Raw genomic sequence first — 15599 nt, 5'->3', positions numbered from 1 at the left:
ATTTCACTTTGTTTTTGGAAAACTGAAGCATTTGGCAAGAGTTTGTCAGCTTTGCAAAGGCCAAAAGACATCTAAGACTCAGGTCTCACAAGTGAATGTTGTGAATAGTGAGGATGACAAAAGGTTTGTTTCTTGTGGTCAATTTAGTGTGAGTCTATCGATGGGTGGATTGATACTGGTGCTAATATCCATGTTTGTGCTGACCAATCTATATATTTAAAATATTAGGTCATTGACAAAAATTACATGAACATGCCTAATTTTTCAATTGCACAAGTGAAAGGAGAAGGAAGAATAGATTTATTACTAACTTCTGGGAAGACCTTGTCCCTTCGTAAAGTGCAACATGTGCTCGACATTAGGAAAGAATTTGATTAGCGACTCTTTTTTTACTAGATATGGTTATAAATTATTGTTTGAATCCAACAAAATTGTAATTAGTAGAAATGAGACATTTGTCGGTAGAGGATAAGTATTCGAGGGTTTTTTCAAGTTAAATGTATCGAATGTTGTTTGTCATAGTAACGAAAATAATAATAGTTTTTCTCTTCATAATGTTGTTCTTTGTTCTAATGTTTGGCATGGTCGTTTAGGGAATATTAATAATGTGTCTATTAAAAGAATGATGAATTTGTATCTTATTCCTAAATCTGACATAAACATGCATAGAAAATGTGAAATTTGTGTGCAGTCTAAATTACTTAAAAAGCCTTTTAAATCTATAATTAGAAAATCTGCAATTTTAGAGTTAATACGTAACGATGTTTGTGACATTTAAGTTTACTCTAGGAATGGTAAAAGATACTTTATTACTTTCATAGATGATTTTCTAAATATTGTTATGTCCTTCCAATTTGAACAAAAGATGAGGCTTTGGTTATATTTACTGCATATAAAAATGAAGTTGAAAATCAACAAGAAAAAAAATCAAAATTCTTTTTTCAAATAGGTGAGAAGAATATGATTCTATAGAGTTTTCAAAGTTCTGTAATGAGAATGGAATTATCCATCAAGTATCCCCCCTCACATACCCCAATCAAACGATGTGACAAAAAGGAAAAATTGAATTTTGTTGGATCTAGTAAACTGTATGCTCTCAAGTTTCGAACTCTAAAAAAACTTATAGAATTAAGCACTTTTTTCTGCATGTTACATTCTAAATAGAGTTCCTTAAAAGAAATTAGACAAAACTCTGTATGAATTATGGAAAGGGAGGAAACCCAATTTAAATTATTTAGGAATGTGGGGGTGCTTGGCAAAAGTAAAAATTTCAAAAATTAGAAAGAAGAAACTGGACCTAAAACCATTGAGGAGTTCTTGTGGGCTATTCCCAAGATAGTGTCACTTACAGGATTTTAGTAATAAAATCCAAAATGACTGATATAAGTATCAACACTATTTTAGAATCAAGAGATGTTGTATTTTAAGGATATTTTACCCTTGAAAATTAAGGTAAATAAATTAGCCCCTTCTGAATGCATTCTAATTTTGATAGAGCAAGAAGAAGAAGATATAATCAATATAGACGGTTCTAGAAGAAGCAAAAGAGCGAGAGTAGAGAAAAATTTTGAAAATAATTTTTATACCTATCTAATGGAAAATGATCCTCGAACGTACAAGAGGCCACATCATCTGTAAACTCTATTTTTTATAAAAATGCCATAAATGCTGAAATGAAGTCATTAATAAACAATAAAACTTGGATTTTGACAAAATTGCCTAAGGGGTGTAAACCAATTAGTTGTAAGTGGATATTTAAAAAGAAACTTCAACTAGATGGGTCCATAGAAAATTTCAAAGCAAGATTAGTTGCAAAAGGTTTTTCTCGAAAGGGAGGGTTTGATTATTTCGACACCTATTCTGCAATAGCAAAAATGACGACAATCCAAGTGCTTGTAGCTTTGGTATCCATATATAAGTTGGAGATCCATCAAATGGACATTAAAACTACCTTTTTAAATATTGAAGTAGAGGAAGAAATATATATGAAACAACTAGAGGGATTTGTCATACCGGGTCAAGAGCATAAGGTTTGTAAACTAATGAAATCTTTATACGGATTAAAGCAAGCCCCAAAGCAATGGCATGAAAAATGTGATCAAGTCATCTCGTCAAATGGATTTTCGATAAACAACTCTGATAAATGTGTTTATATTAAAGTTACTAACCTTGGATGTGTCATATTATGTTTGTATGTCGATGATATTCTTATCTTTGATAGCAATATGAGTATTATTAAGGAGACTAAATATTTCTTGTCAAATAACTTTGACATGAAAGATTTAGGAGAGGCAGATGTTATTTTCGGACTTAGGATTTTACGAAGTTCTATGGGAATTACAATTACACAATCACATTATATTGAGAAAATATTGAAGAAAATCAATAAATATGATTGTAAACCCGTGAGTACGCCTTATGATCCTAATGTGAGATTAAGGAAAAATGTTGGAGAGCTTATTTCTCAGTTGTTATACTCTCAAATTATTGGTATACTCATGTATCTCTCAAATGCTACGAGACTTGATATAGCACAAGCAGTGGGAAGGCTAAGTATATATACCAGTAATCTTGATATAAATCATTGGATAGTATTAGAAAGGATACTAAGATTTCTAAAGGGTATCATATCATTAGGTGTACACTATTCGGGTTATCCAACTGTGCTTAAAGGTTACATCAATGCAAATTGGATCTTTGATTCAAATGAAACTAAAGCTACCACAATATGTGTTTTTACATTAGATGGAGTTGCTATTGCATGGAAATCCTCCAAGCAAACATGTATTTCTTGATCCCTCATGGAATCCGAGATAATCGAGTTAGATGCAATGGTACAACAAGTGGAATGGCTTAAACATTTATTAATGGATATTCCAATTATGGAAAAACCAATTCTTGCAATTTGCCTTCATTGTGATAAATAAGCGGCTATTGCGAAATGTAAACAAAAGAACTCAAATGAGCAACAGAGACATCTGCGTTTGAGGCAGAAAACAATTATGAGTTTAATTAAAAATGGAGTAATCACTTTGGATTACATTCCTTCTTCAAAGAATATTGTGGATCCATTAACGAAAGGACTGGCTAAAAAGCAAGTCATTACGTGTTCAAGAGAGATGGGACTAGAGCCTATTAATTAGAAATTACTGGTAGTGGTAACCCAAACTTTCTGATTGGAGATCCCAAAACGAAAGTTCAAGGCTATAAAAACAAGTTGTCTACAGATTGAAGGAGTACCATTTTTAAAAAAGTTTTATAGTCTCACCATAATTCTATGGTAGTTAATGTAGCGGTTAGGAGGAGCACATGCTCTGAATGAGTTCGTAGCAAGTTATGCAGGATATGCTTCCGTTACACATGTCCTTAAAGAATTCACCTATTTGAGTGTGGTTGTGAGGCTGCAACCTATGAGATTGGGCTTTTCACTAGAGCACTCAAGAAGCAAAATTCGAGCACAAGGTCGTTAAAACATGACCTTGTTTAGAACTTAATAAAATCTCATACGATGTGTATAATGAATTGAAGCTCGAGCTAGAAGATCCTAGTTCAAGATGCAAGTTCACTACGGTTCTTCCAAATGGATTTTCTCATACTAAATAAGGTTCAAGTCCACAAGATATCTTTACCAAATGCATTGTAAAAGACTGTTTTTGTATTCCTTAAATTTCGAATCATGTGGGGAATTGTCGGCATTTTATTTAAATTCTTATTTTATTTTTGGTGATTCAAAATTCAATGTATCTATTGGAAAGGTATGACTTTTTTATTGTAGAAAGGCATGTACATTTAGAAAGACACATTTGTTCACTTCTGAATAGGTGTGTTTGAATGGAGAGGCATGTTGGTGATGGTTTACTATCTATAAATACCCAGCCCCTCTTTTTGAAAAATTCATTCTAAGCATTCGATATTTCCAAAAACTCTATTCTTCTTGATTCTAAAATTCCTTCCAGAGCAGTCGAGAGATTTATAAGTTTGCTAGGTTTTCTATTTGAGTGCACATTAGAATATCTTTAAGTGGTTCGTTGTATCTTAGGAGTAAGACGTCATCGATTGCTATTTGCATAAAGGTAACGATGGAAATTGACTCTAAAGTCAGCACCTTCCATAGCGTGCCTTGAACCAATTTTCACATTCAAAACTCTTTCTTATTTTTTTTGTTGTTAACTGTTAAGTATCTATTATTTTTTCGTGTGTTCTTCTTATCTTTTCGAGTATAGATTCCAATAATAACTTTTTTAAACAAGAATCTTAAATAAAAACCTTGTAAACCTTAGAACCTTAGAATTCTTTAATAGATGGTGGGTAAAGCCAAGATTCTACGAGTTGAGAATTTTTATATTTTTCACAACATTTTTATTTTAATATAGGCAACACAAGCAGAAAACGGTGCTAACAATGAACAAAATAAGATGTATTTTTATTACAAAGTTGAAGTTTTGAAATAGTTTTTTTTTTGTTATTTGTTAAGTTGACTGGGGTCAAGATACAGTTGGCATAATTGATTTAATTAATAAGGGGAAGTGTATAGTATTTTGTTGCTCACTTTAAAAAATGTGTGACATACCATTTTATTGGATTTTTTTCAATTATATCTTTTGTTTTCAATCCATTTTTTGTCCCTATTAGACTATGTTAATTTTGATCCTGCCTTATACTATATCTTGTTCATTATGTAGTATGAAACCAACAACGTTATGATACTAAAGAAAAAAATATTTTAGAAGGGTGAAAGTATATGCATAAAGAAACTTTCGTTTAAAACTGTAGAAAAATATTAGACATATATCCAAGTCTAAGCAACATAATGTGCTTTAATTGTGAAGAAAGAATTGGTCAATTCTAGACAAACTAACTGCTTTGGAAGCTTCAAAAGTGTTGGATTCAAATGTGCACAGGAAAAAAATATATAAGTACTTGGCCTGCTGCTTTAGATATATAACAAGTTCATAAACCATATCCAATCCCTTTTGAATTATATATATTCTTGTAAAAAGCAGCATAAGAAACAAAAATTTGGATCTTTTTCAGGGTGCTGGATTTGCATGGACTGTCATTAGATGCCAGACTAATTCTCTTCTGATCAGCAACCATTAATTAATTAATTTGATCACTCTGCCTCTCAACTTGAAAGGATATTCTACTCATGAACCAAAATATTAATGTTTAATTATGATACAATATTAGCTTGACATTGACAGCCTTTTTATTTTGATAGATATTCTTGGTGTGCTGCTCAAGATCTTTCATAAATGGTATATATTTTTTATGAATAAAAAATACTACTGTATATAGTATATTAATATATGGTCAAGCCTCAATCTGTTATCTGTTCAAAGTAAAATGAGATTTGATTGTATTTTGGAGTCACTAATTTATAACACAAGGCCATAAGAGTAATATTGACATCTAAGAACAAATCAAATAAGACATTCTATAAACAAAAAAATCGAACAAGACTTTTGTCTCTTACTTTAATTATTTATAATTAATAAAAAATGACATAATGCTCAAATAAACCCTTAAACTATTTAAGAATATTCAAATAAGCCCTTATTCTTTTATTACATTTAATCAAGCCCCTTTACTTTCATTTTGAATCAAATAAGCCTTATAAATTATGATTAATTAATTGCCATTAGTAAAAATGTCACTTGTTATTTTATATCCACATTGTAATGATATGACATTAATATGGAGGGTGAAAGAATGTCAAATGGTCATATTATTATACTAAATTAGTATGTCATATTACCATCAATTATGATATGTCAGTATGTCACATCATCATCAATTATGATATTTTAGTATATCACATTAGTGTAACGAGATATAGAATAGTAAATGATATTTTAATTAAGTCAATTATTAATAATAAAGGCTTCTTTGATTCAAAATAAAAGTATAAAGGCTTATTTAGCTCAATATAAAAGTATAAGTACTTATTTAAATTTTACTGAATAGTTTAGGAACTTCTTTGTATATTATACCATAAAAAATTAAATAATAATTGCATAAACGATAAATCCATTTCCTTTTGACTGCTAGAAGATTTGAGAATTTAATAGTTTTGGACCAAATTTAGATTCATTATCGGTGAGATCCACTTTGGTAGTGAGGGCTCAATTTATTGAGCTTCAATTTCCTGCGCCCATGAATTTGATTTATCATGGTGAGCCTGTAGCTCATTGCCCAATTCATAGCATAATTGAGTAATTTCTTTTTTAAATTAAAAAATATTTAATCTTGACTGTTTAATAAAAAATATATATTTATCATTAAATTAAATATTTAAGTGCTAATTAAGAAATTATAAAATCTTGATTTGAATACTCTCCTTTGGAGTTGATATTGACAATCGAGAGTAATGTTTTTGAACCTCAAAATAGTAATTACAGCATCTTGCATTGAGTCACAAAGCAAACTGATTTGGACAGCAATTCTAAAGGGAAGCAAGGCATTATGAGACAAAAGGGTATCATTAGATAAACGACTAATGGAATCTTCTTTGATTTCAGCAACTACTTCCCAATTCCTGTTAGAAAGTTGGATTAATCCCACAAGACTTGAAGTGGATCAGATAAAAAACGAGAAAGAGATCAATTGATACCATTTATAGACAAATAGAAGGAGCAAGAAAAGAATAAAGAAGGGCCAAACAGAAAAAAGAAAAGGAAAAAAATAAAGCATAATCTATTTTGTAATTTAGTTGAACTCAAGTGAAGATTAGACAACTGTGTTTAGAACAATAATTTTTATTTTTGTATTTAACCTCGGATAATTTATTATATGTATACCAAAAGAACTGGCATGGCTTTGAAGTGGAGAAAGTTTGAACATTTTAACTTTATCTTGAAAAGGAAAAGAAAAAATATATATGAAAATTTTTTCTCATATACTTTAATTTCTCTTTACTGATCACAAGATTGGTATAAAGAAAGAGTCATATTCTTAGGCACATGTAGTGAAAAAGATGATTCTTATGTTATAAAGGATTTATAACAAGTTATTTATTGTTCATCTGAAAAAAAGAAAGAAAGAAAAATTGATAGCATTTCAAGAAATAAAAGGGCAAGAAAGGAATAAAGAATGGCCAAATAGAAAAAACAAAAAAAAAGAAGAAAAAGTGTAATTTAGTAACGCAATTAGGATCCGTTTGTTTAGAAATAAAATATTTTTCGAAAAACATTTTTAGGACTTAGGGTTTTTTGGAATACGAAAAATTTATTATAAATGTAAAACATTTCACGGGTTAATAAGAAAAATATCCATTGATCATATAAAATATTTTACACCCGTGAGAGGTGTAAGACATTTTTCAAAAAACTGAAAAAACACTCTTATATTAAACCTAATACTATAGATTTGATGAATTTATACTAAACCTGGTAGCGAGGGCTCACTTTATTGAGTTTCAATTTCCTGGATCAATGATTTTGGTATTTTTTTTTTTAAAGGTGAATTTATTCAACCTCAATACCGATATGTCATTTCAAGCCTCTCGCCTAATAGGCCAAAGACTCCCATGACAATAGAAATCTGGTATGGGCGTGGAAACAAGAACAAAGAATTTGGTTTATCATGGAGAGCTATAGGCCATTGTATTTAGAATAATAATCTTAATTTTTATATTTAAAACCAGATAATTTATTATATGTATATAAAAAAGAATGGCATAACTTCGGAGGGAGTTTAAGCATTTTAACTTTATTCTTAGTGAAAATTTTCTCTCATATTCCTTACTTTCTCTTTGTTGATGACAAGATAGGTATAAAAAAAGAATCTTATTCTTAAACACATAATAAAAAGATGATTCTTATGGAAAAGATATATAATGGTATTGATTTTTCATCTGAATTGTTTAGCACAAGATAAATTCGAAGAGAACAAAGTAATTAGAATTGTTTTCTTCTTCTCCTTCTTCTATTTATTTGTTTATTTCAAAACATTTCTCTCCTTAGACTGTTTTTAACTTCAAGGTGATCGATCTATCCACACTTTCTTTATATAATTAGTTATGTAATTATAATAATTTATACCATTTTTTGAAAGGTTATTAATTTATACAATCAACGTGTTTTATTTAATAATTATATTAATTTATAAATTTTCTTAAATTATAACTCTATGTAAATGTTGTAATCCTTTAAATCTACTTATAATATTTAAAAAATTTTAATGCTGGTGTATAGGATAATTCTCAATATTACTATAACGTTTATTTTAATTGAGGCGCCAAGGGAAATAGTGGTCACATCAAAGTTGAAAGCAATAAAGATTAAAGATTAAATCCATTTAGAGAGTAAAATCTCCCCCTTAAAATTAGATAAAAAACAGGGGTGAAAATGGTCCTTCCATAAACTATTTCTCGTTTTGATTCCTTGGGCAGTAAAATTTTTGAAAGTATATATAAATGGGCTTGCGCTTGCACAAAAACATTTATAGTAATCTCACCCTCAAACTCACATAGAAATAAAGGAGGGATGGAAATTCTACATCCTAGCCATAATCATCCTCTAGCTTTCATTGAAGAGCGGAGCCATGAAAGTGATGAGAAGGCTTATTGCTATGCGTGTGGGGAGGTGGTGTCGGGTCCTGCGTATAGCTGCGCGGCATGCGGGTTTCACCTTGACAAAAACTGTGCCGAAGCACCTTCACAGATGAATCACCCCTTTCACCGCAACCACATCCTTGATCGTCTATCAAGCTGGCCATATGGTAAACTTTGGTTTAATTGCGATTTCTGCAACAAAAGGTGTGACAACTTTGGTTATAGTTGTTCTGCTTGTGATTTACGCCTCCACATCAAGTGTGCTCTGTTTTCATATAACATTGTTGAAAAAAATATTGGAGAGCTTCAACATACTGAAAATCATTCTGCAAAACTCAAATACGCCCAATGCTTTGTATGTTGGACACCATTATTAAATTCTGTATACTTTTCTCTTGATCGTGGATTTTTCCTGCATAAAAAATGTGTTGAGCTACCCTTTGAAATCAATCACCTTTGCCACCGCCAACATTCTCTTTTTTTACAATTTAATAGTGATGGTCTCCCTTGCAAGATATGTCAAGAAACCCAACGCAGGGGATTTGTTTACTGTTGTTCAATGTGCAAGGTTGCCCTTCACATTGAATGTGTGTCACCATTGCCTATTATTGAAGACACTAGTCATGAACACTCATTCACTAAGTGTTTAAGACGATTGTCATTCATTTGTGATGCATGTGGCACGTTAGGAAATTATGCTCCTTATATTTGCTCGACATGTAGCCTTACAATTCACAAGGATTGCGCAGCATTACCGCGCATCATCAAAAGCGTATGGCATCACCATCCTATTTCCCACTACTATTTTGCAGTAGAAAATGAGTGTGGAATACTGGAATGTGGAATTTGTCACGAGGAGGTGAACAAAGAGTATGGGAGTTACTATTGTTCCGAGTGTAAGTTTATTGTCCATGTGAAATGTGTCCAAGAGGATACTGGTTTCTATTACGAAATTGAGTCAATAGATGATTATGAGAAGCTTAATGAAAATCCAACAGTGGTGGATCCAACCTTTCGTGTCATTAACGAGATCGAACTTGGAGAAAATGTGATAAATACAGAGATAAAACATTTCAGCCATGAACACAATTTAGTATTATATGATGAAGTAAAGGATGAGAAATGTTGTGACTGTTGCAGTGTACTCATTGAGACCTCTTTTTATCGTTGTTCAGAATGTGATTTTTATCTCCACAAATCATGTGCTGAGTTACCCAAGAAGAAGCAATTTTGGTTGTTCCCTCAGTTGTCCCTAAACCTTCTTTCAAATTGCTTTTTCAAATGTTCATCTTGTAGTTCTCTGCACACTGGTTTTGCCTACAAATGGGAGGATTTATCGTGCTGCCTTCAATGTGTCGAATTTCCTTTCTCCAGCAAAACAAGTCAAGGACACAAGGAGCACCATCTCCTCTTTTACCTCAAGTATAATGGGCAGTGCAATGCTTGTGGTGACAGTATTTGTGATGAAGCAGCATACAGATGCAAGGCTTGCAATTTTAATGTGCATCCGGAATGTACTCGGCTACCACAAAAAGTTCAACACAAATCTGATGAACATCATCTCACACTTACATACCATGAAGATAATGATTATGCAGAATATCATTATTGTGACATTTGTGAAGAAAGAAGAAACCCCAACATTTGGTTTTACTATTGCGCACTTTGTGACGAGTCAGCTCATCCCGAATGTGTTCTTAGAGATTACCCATTTATCAAGCTCGGGAGAAGGATCTCTGTAGAAACCGATCATCCACACTCACTCATTCTCGTGCAAAAAGTTTATCTTTACCCTGAATGTTCTAAATGTGGTCAGCTCTGCTTAGATCTGGCTCTTGAGTGTGCAGACACAAGATGCAGCTTTATTATCCATTGGAGATGTAGCCACCTCAAAGACTTCATTGAAGATGATAATATTGTTGAGCTGATAGCCATCAAAGGTTACTGATGATTTCTTTAGTGGGTTGTTTTAAACTATTCATCCTTCTTTATGATTTGATAATTTCCAAAATGTTTGAATAAAATTACTCTGCAATCTTAATCATGTGATCTTTTAAGATTTTTTTTTCTTTGAAACTAAAAATAATTTGTGATCATATTTGTATAAAGTGAATATTTTCTTGTATCTTTTATGATTCTCTGTTGTTTGGCTAAAGTAAATGATCTGTTTGCTATGATCACTTGAAATTTGAATAGATATCTTGTTGTTTTATGGTGACTCTAACGCATACTTTACAAGATGTTAGGAGCTGTTACAATTTACATGCTTCAAAACTATTGCTGACATTTTCTTTTGTGTTTCTTAAATTTCCTGAACAGACTATAACATGCTTCAAAAATTGGATTTGAGGAAATGAAAAGATACATATCCACCTATTTTCCTTCCCTTTTCCTATGATCTCTCCTACCAAAGTAGGAGGGAAATTCCATTTCTCCTTAAATTCTACTCTCTCTATTCCTTCCTCTCTTTTCCGCCTACTAATTAAACACAGTCGTATGGGAAGAGTTGCAATTTGTGAAACAAAACATTTGACAAGGTTGCTTCTTCAACCTTCACACCAAATTAAATGTTCTTTATTTTCACATGAAATTGCACAAAATTTGGGAAAGCTTTGAACATGTTATTAATGTATAAACTTCCATTCACATCACCTCACAACTTAGTCGGGTCTCTCTGGATGTGGGAAAGCTGGCAATGCTTTGTTTTGTGAATGGGTTTTGGTCCTGTTACATTTTATTTAAGGAGCATAGTTGAATGTAATGACTGGTTATCGATCTGATACTTTTCTCTTATTCTTTTTGATGATGTATCTTAGTCGCTGCAATATGTTTGTCCATGAGGTGTATCCTTTTGATAAATTAATAAAATGGTTTGGATTAGCCAGAAGAAAAAAAAGAGAATTTGAATGCTCATTGTTCCTTGTATGTCAAGAAAAAACAAAAAAAAAATCAGATAGATAAAGAAAAGAGAAAGAGAATTGACACCCTTGTATAAAATTAAAGAGAAAGGAAGGGATAAAGTGAAGGGACATTAGCTTGTAAACATTGTAACTTGTAAGGAGTTGGTAAATCTCATTACAAGCTACAGCCTTATAACCTTATTAAACAAGAATCTTAAATAAAAACCTTGTAAACCTTAGAACCTTGGAACTCTTTAGTAGATGGGTTGGTTAAAACCGAGGCAGTGCAAGTTGAGAATTTTTATGCTATTCTGTAAAGTCTTTTTTGTTTTAGTGAAAATTTCCCCTCAATATATAAACAATAGCACGTTATTGATTATTGATTTAAATTTTATAAATATAAATTGTGAAATTATTCATTTTTATTAATATAAAAATATATACGTATTATGTACTTTGAATTTTAATTCAAGATAGATGCTGATGTCTCCAGCTATGATAAAGCTTGGGGTACCTAACATGTTAATTTCTTTAAGCTGTTTTTTATCATTAATTGACAGTGGAACAGTTGTGAATAAATCGTGGTTTTGATTTTTGAAAAATCTTGAAATTGGAGACATTAACATTAATGCAGTTTTATGTTCAAACTCAACTCAATATTACTATATTGATTAGTTTTGACAGTTAAAATATATCCATATATAAATTATTCACAATATTTTTATTTTAATGTAGTCAACACATGCAGGAAACAGTGATAACAATGAACCAAATAAGGAGATGCATTTTAATTACTAAGTTTAATTTCTCAAATAGTTTTTTTTTTTGGTGTTATTTGATAAGTTGACCGGGGTCAAGATAAGTTTAATTTTTTTGCTCACTTTAAAAAATGTGTGACATACCATTTTATTAGCACTGTCTAAAATCTAAATTTTTAAGATGATGTTGATATAATTAATTAGTACAATTGCAAGTTCAATTTTCAATTAAATCTTTTCTTTTCTATCCATTTTTTGACTATATATGTTAATTTTGATTCCACCTTATACTATATGATCTTGTTCACTATGTAGTATGAAACCAATACTAAAGAAAAATCTGTTTAGAAGGGCGAAAGAATTGAACACACGGCCAAGTCTAAGCAACATAATGTGTTGTTAATTGCGAAGAAAGAATTGGTCATTCTAAATGCTTTGAAAGCTTCAAAAGTGTTGGGTTCAAATGTGCATAGAAAAAAAAAACAGTAATTGGCCTGCTGCTATATATATATATAGCAAATTCATAAACTATATCCAATCCCTTTAAACTTGTTGCTTGCTAATTTATCAAGGGAATTTACTTTAAGATCTTTGTCAATTTTAGCAAGGTGTCACGCAAGTGCACATGGTCGTCAACAAGTAAAACAGTAGTGAGTGAGTTATTGCCTTCACAGGGAGTTGGTTTATTATTTGTTACTAATTACTAAAATTATAACGAGCTAAATTTTATCCAAACACTAAAAGAAGTCAAGTTGTTAAAATGAAATGAAATTTAGTCTAAAACTCTAAATTAATTTAAGAATTGTAAACTAAAATTATAGGGAGGAGACAGTATAATGAAAGCCTAGGATTATGATTTCAGTTATTGCTTTGTTGGGATACAAGATCAACTAATTATCTACTTTTTATGAAGATCAATGTTAGTCTAGGTTCCTTGAGCATGCATAATACTCTGTCAAGTCATCACACAATTACCTAGCTTCATTAACTATCTATATGTCTATAGAAAATTAACTAAAGCTAGGTTCACTAAGTTTAGGACCTATATTGACTATGTATCCTATTAATTAATCACCCACTCAATTTGTTAACCTGGAATGAACATACACTACTCAAACTTAGGACTATTTAGATTATCTTTGTCCAGCATCATCTAAAAATCTATACTCAATTTGTTGGTGATCAAGCAACAAATGAAGCAATAAGCGCAGATTTTAATAAACATTGATATTCCCATAAAAAGCAAGTGAAAATCAATCCAAAATATCCAAACTACACAATAGCATCCATCATAATCCTAAATTAAAAGTTCTAGCTCAACATATTTACAATACAAACACAAATCTCAGCAAAATGAAACATTTTTACAAAAAGAGTTAAACAGAGAAAATCAAATCTAGAGTGAGAAATTCTTTGGAGCAGCTTTTTGATCCTTCAATCTCTTGATTTCCTTTTCTTTTTCCCTCATTTTTGTCAGCCTCCTTTTGCCCAAATTAGTGTTTTTATCCCCCTCTCTTTCAGCCCTAAAAATAATGGTATTTATACCCCTTTTGATGGCTATTTGATGCAAAATCGGATGGCTATAAATATGCAGACTGACGTGTTGGTGCCTAGGAGCCAAAGCTGCTGTCAATCACTGACTGCAGTCTGCTGCAGTCAGTTGAATTCCTCCGCAGTTTTGACCCTGATCTCTTTTGAACTAGGTGAAGTGCTTAACATAAAATTGTAGCTCTTCCTCTTAGCTTTCCATATGTTCAAGAATCATGTTGATTGGAGTTCTGTAGCCAGAGTGACGCTTGAAACATTGCAGTATGTTCAGAGGCCTTTCTTAAACCACCGGCATCATCATTTGCCATTTGAGCTCCAAGTCCTTGCACATCTTTCAGTATCAGAAAATTAATTAATTAGAGGCTGAAATGAGAGATTTTAACAAGAAATTCATTGAAATTGCATAAATGATAAATGCCATGACATAAATTAAATTACTCTACTAAGCATTAAATTACTTATGTTTTGCTTAAAATTGAAGGGCTTAGCTTAATTTTGGATTCCAAAGATGCATAAGACAACTCTATATAATAGAGTTATCATAACTCCATCCAGAGTCTCTTGTTATATATAGGTAAATATTCTTGTAAAAAGCAGCATAAGAATTTAAAATTTGGTGCTTTTCAGGGTGCTGGATTTGCATGGACTATCATTAGATGTCGACTAATTCTCTTCTGATCAGCAACCATTAATTAATTAATTAATTAATTAATTTGATCACTTTGCCTCTCAACTTGAAAGGAAATTCTACTCATGAATTCAAAATATTAACGTTTAATTATGACATTTATAATACCTTAATATTTGATTCATTGATTGATATATGATGTCCTACTTAGAAAGCAAGATTTAAATCTTTTTTCCCCAAATTCAAAAAAAAAAAAAAATTATGACATTGACAACTTTTTATTTTGTTAGAGTTTCTTGGTGTGTTGCTCAAGATCTTTCATTAATGACATGTATTTATTATTCATAAGAAATATTACTATATATAGTATATTAATATTTGGTCAAGCATCAATGTGTTCTCTGTTCAAAGTAGAATGCAATTACAGTGTATTTTGGAGTCAGTAATTTATAAGACAAGGCTATAAGAGTAATATTGACATCTAGAGTGTAATGCTATTGAACCTCAAAATAGTAATTACAGCATCTTGTATTGCGTCACAAAGAAATTTGGTTTTGACGGTAGTTCTAAAGGGAAGCAAGGAAATTATGAGACCAAGGATGTCATTAGGTAAACAAGTAATTAATGGAATGTTCTTTGGTTTCTTTAACTACGTACTTCCCAAGTCCTGTTCGAAAGTTGGATTAATCCCACAAGACTTGAAGTGGATAAAGAAAAAAAGGAAGAGATCAGTTGATACTGATATCATGTCAAGAGAAATAAAGAAGGAAGAAAGGAATAAAGAACACAAGCAAAAGAAATAAGAAAAAGCACGCAATTTACTTAAATTCAAGTGAAAGAAGAGAGAATTGTGTTTAGAATAATAATCTTAATTTTTAAATTTAAAATTAGGTAATTTATTGTGTGTATAACAAAAATAATGACATAACTTCAAAGGGGAGAAAGTTCGAGCATTTTAACTTTATTCTTGGAAAATAAAAAAAATGCTCTCATACTTTATATAATTAGTTATGTAATTATATTAATTTATACAATTGATGCGTTTATTTAGTAATTATATTAATTTACAAATTAATTTACTTAAATTATAACTCTATATACATGTTAGAATCCTTTAAATCTACTTATTTTAAAAAATTTAAACGTTGGTGTGTTGGATAATTTTCGATATTACTGTGCTGTTTAGTTTAATTGATTCGTTGGCAGTAAAA

At 31.0% G+C, this 15599-nt stretch overlaps 1 protein-coding gene across 1 annotated transcript; it reads left to right on the top strand.

Annotated features, from left to right (window-relative positions):
* On the top strand, positions 8429 to 10591 carry LOC18586176. The gene has a single exon (XM_018128726.1). It carries the CDS (start codon positions 8487 to 8489, stop codon positions 10500 to 10502), a length of 2016 nt encoding a protein of 671 aa, XP_017984215.1. The 5' UTR covers positions 8429 to 8486; the 3' UTR covers positions 10503 to 10591.

Source organism: Theobroma cacao, chromosome 10 (assembly GCF_000208745.1).
Source record: "Theobroma cacao cultivar B97-61/B2 chromosome 10, Criollo_cocoa_genome_V2, whole genome shotgun sequence".
Taxonomy (NCBI): domain Eukaryota; kingdom Viridiplantae; phylum Streptophyta; class Magnoliopsida; order Malvales; family Malvaceae; genus Theobroma; species Theobroma cacao.
The sequence above is the reverse complement of the archived record's forward strand: the minus strand, read 5'-3'. Positions and strand labels throughout refer to the sequence as shown.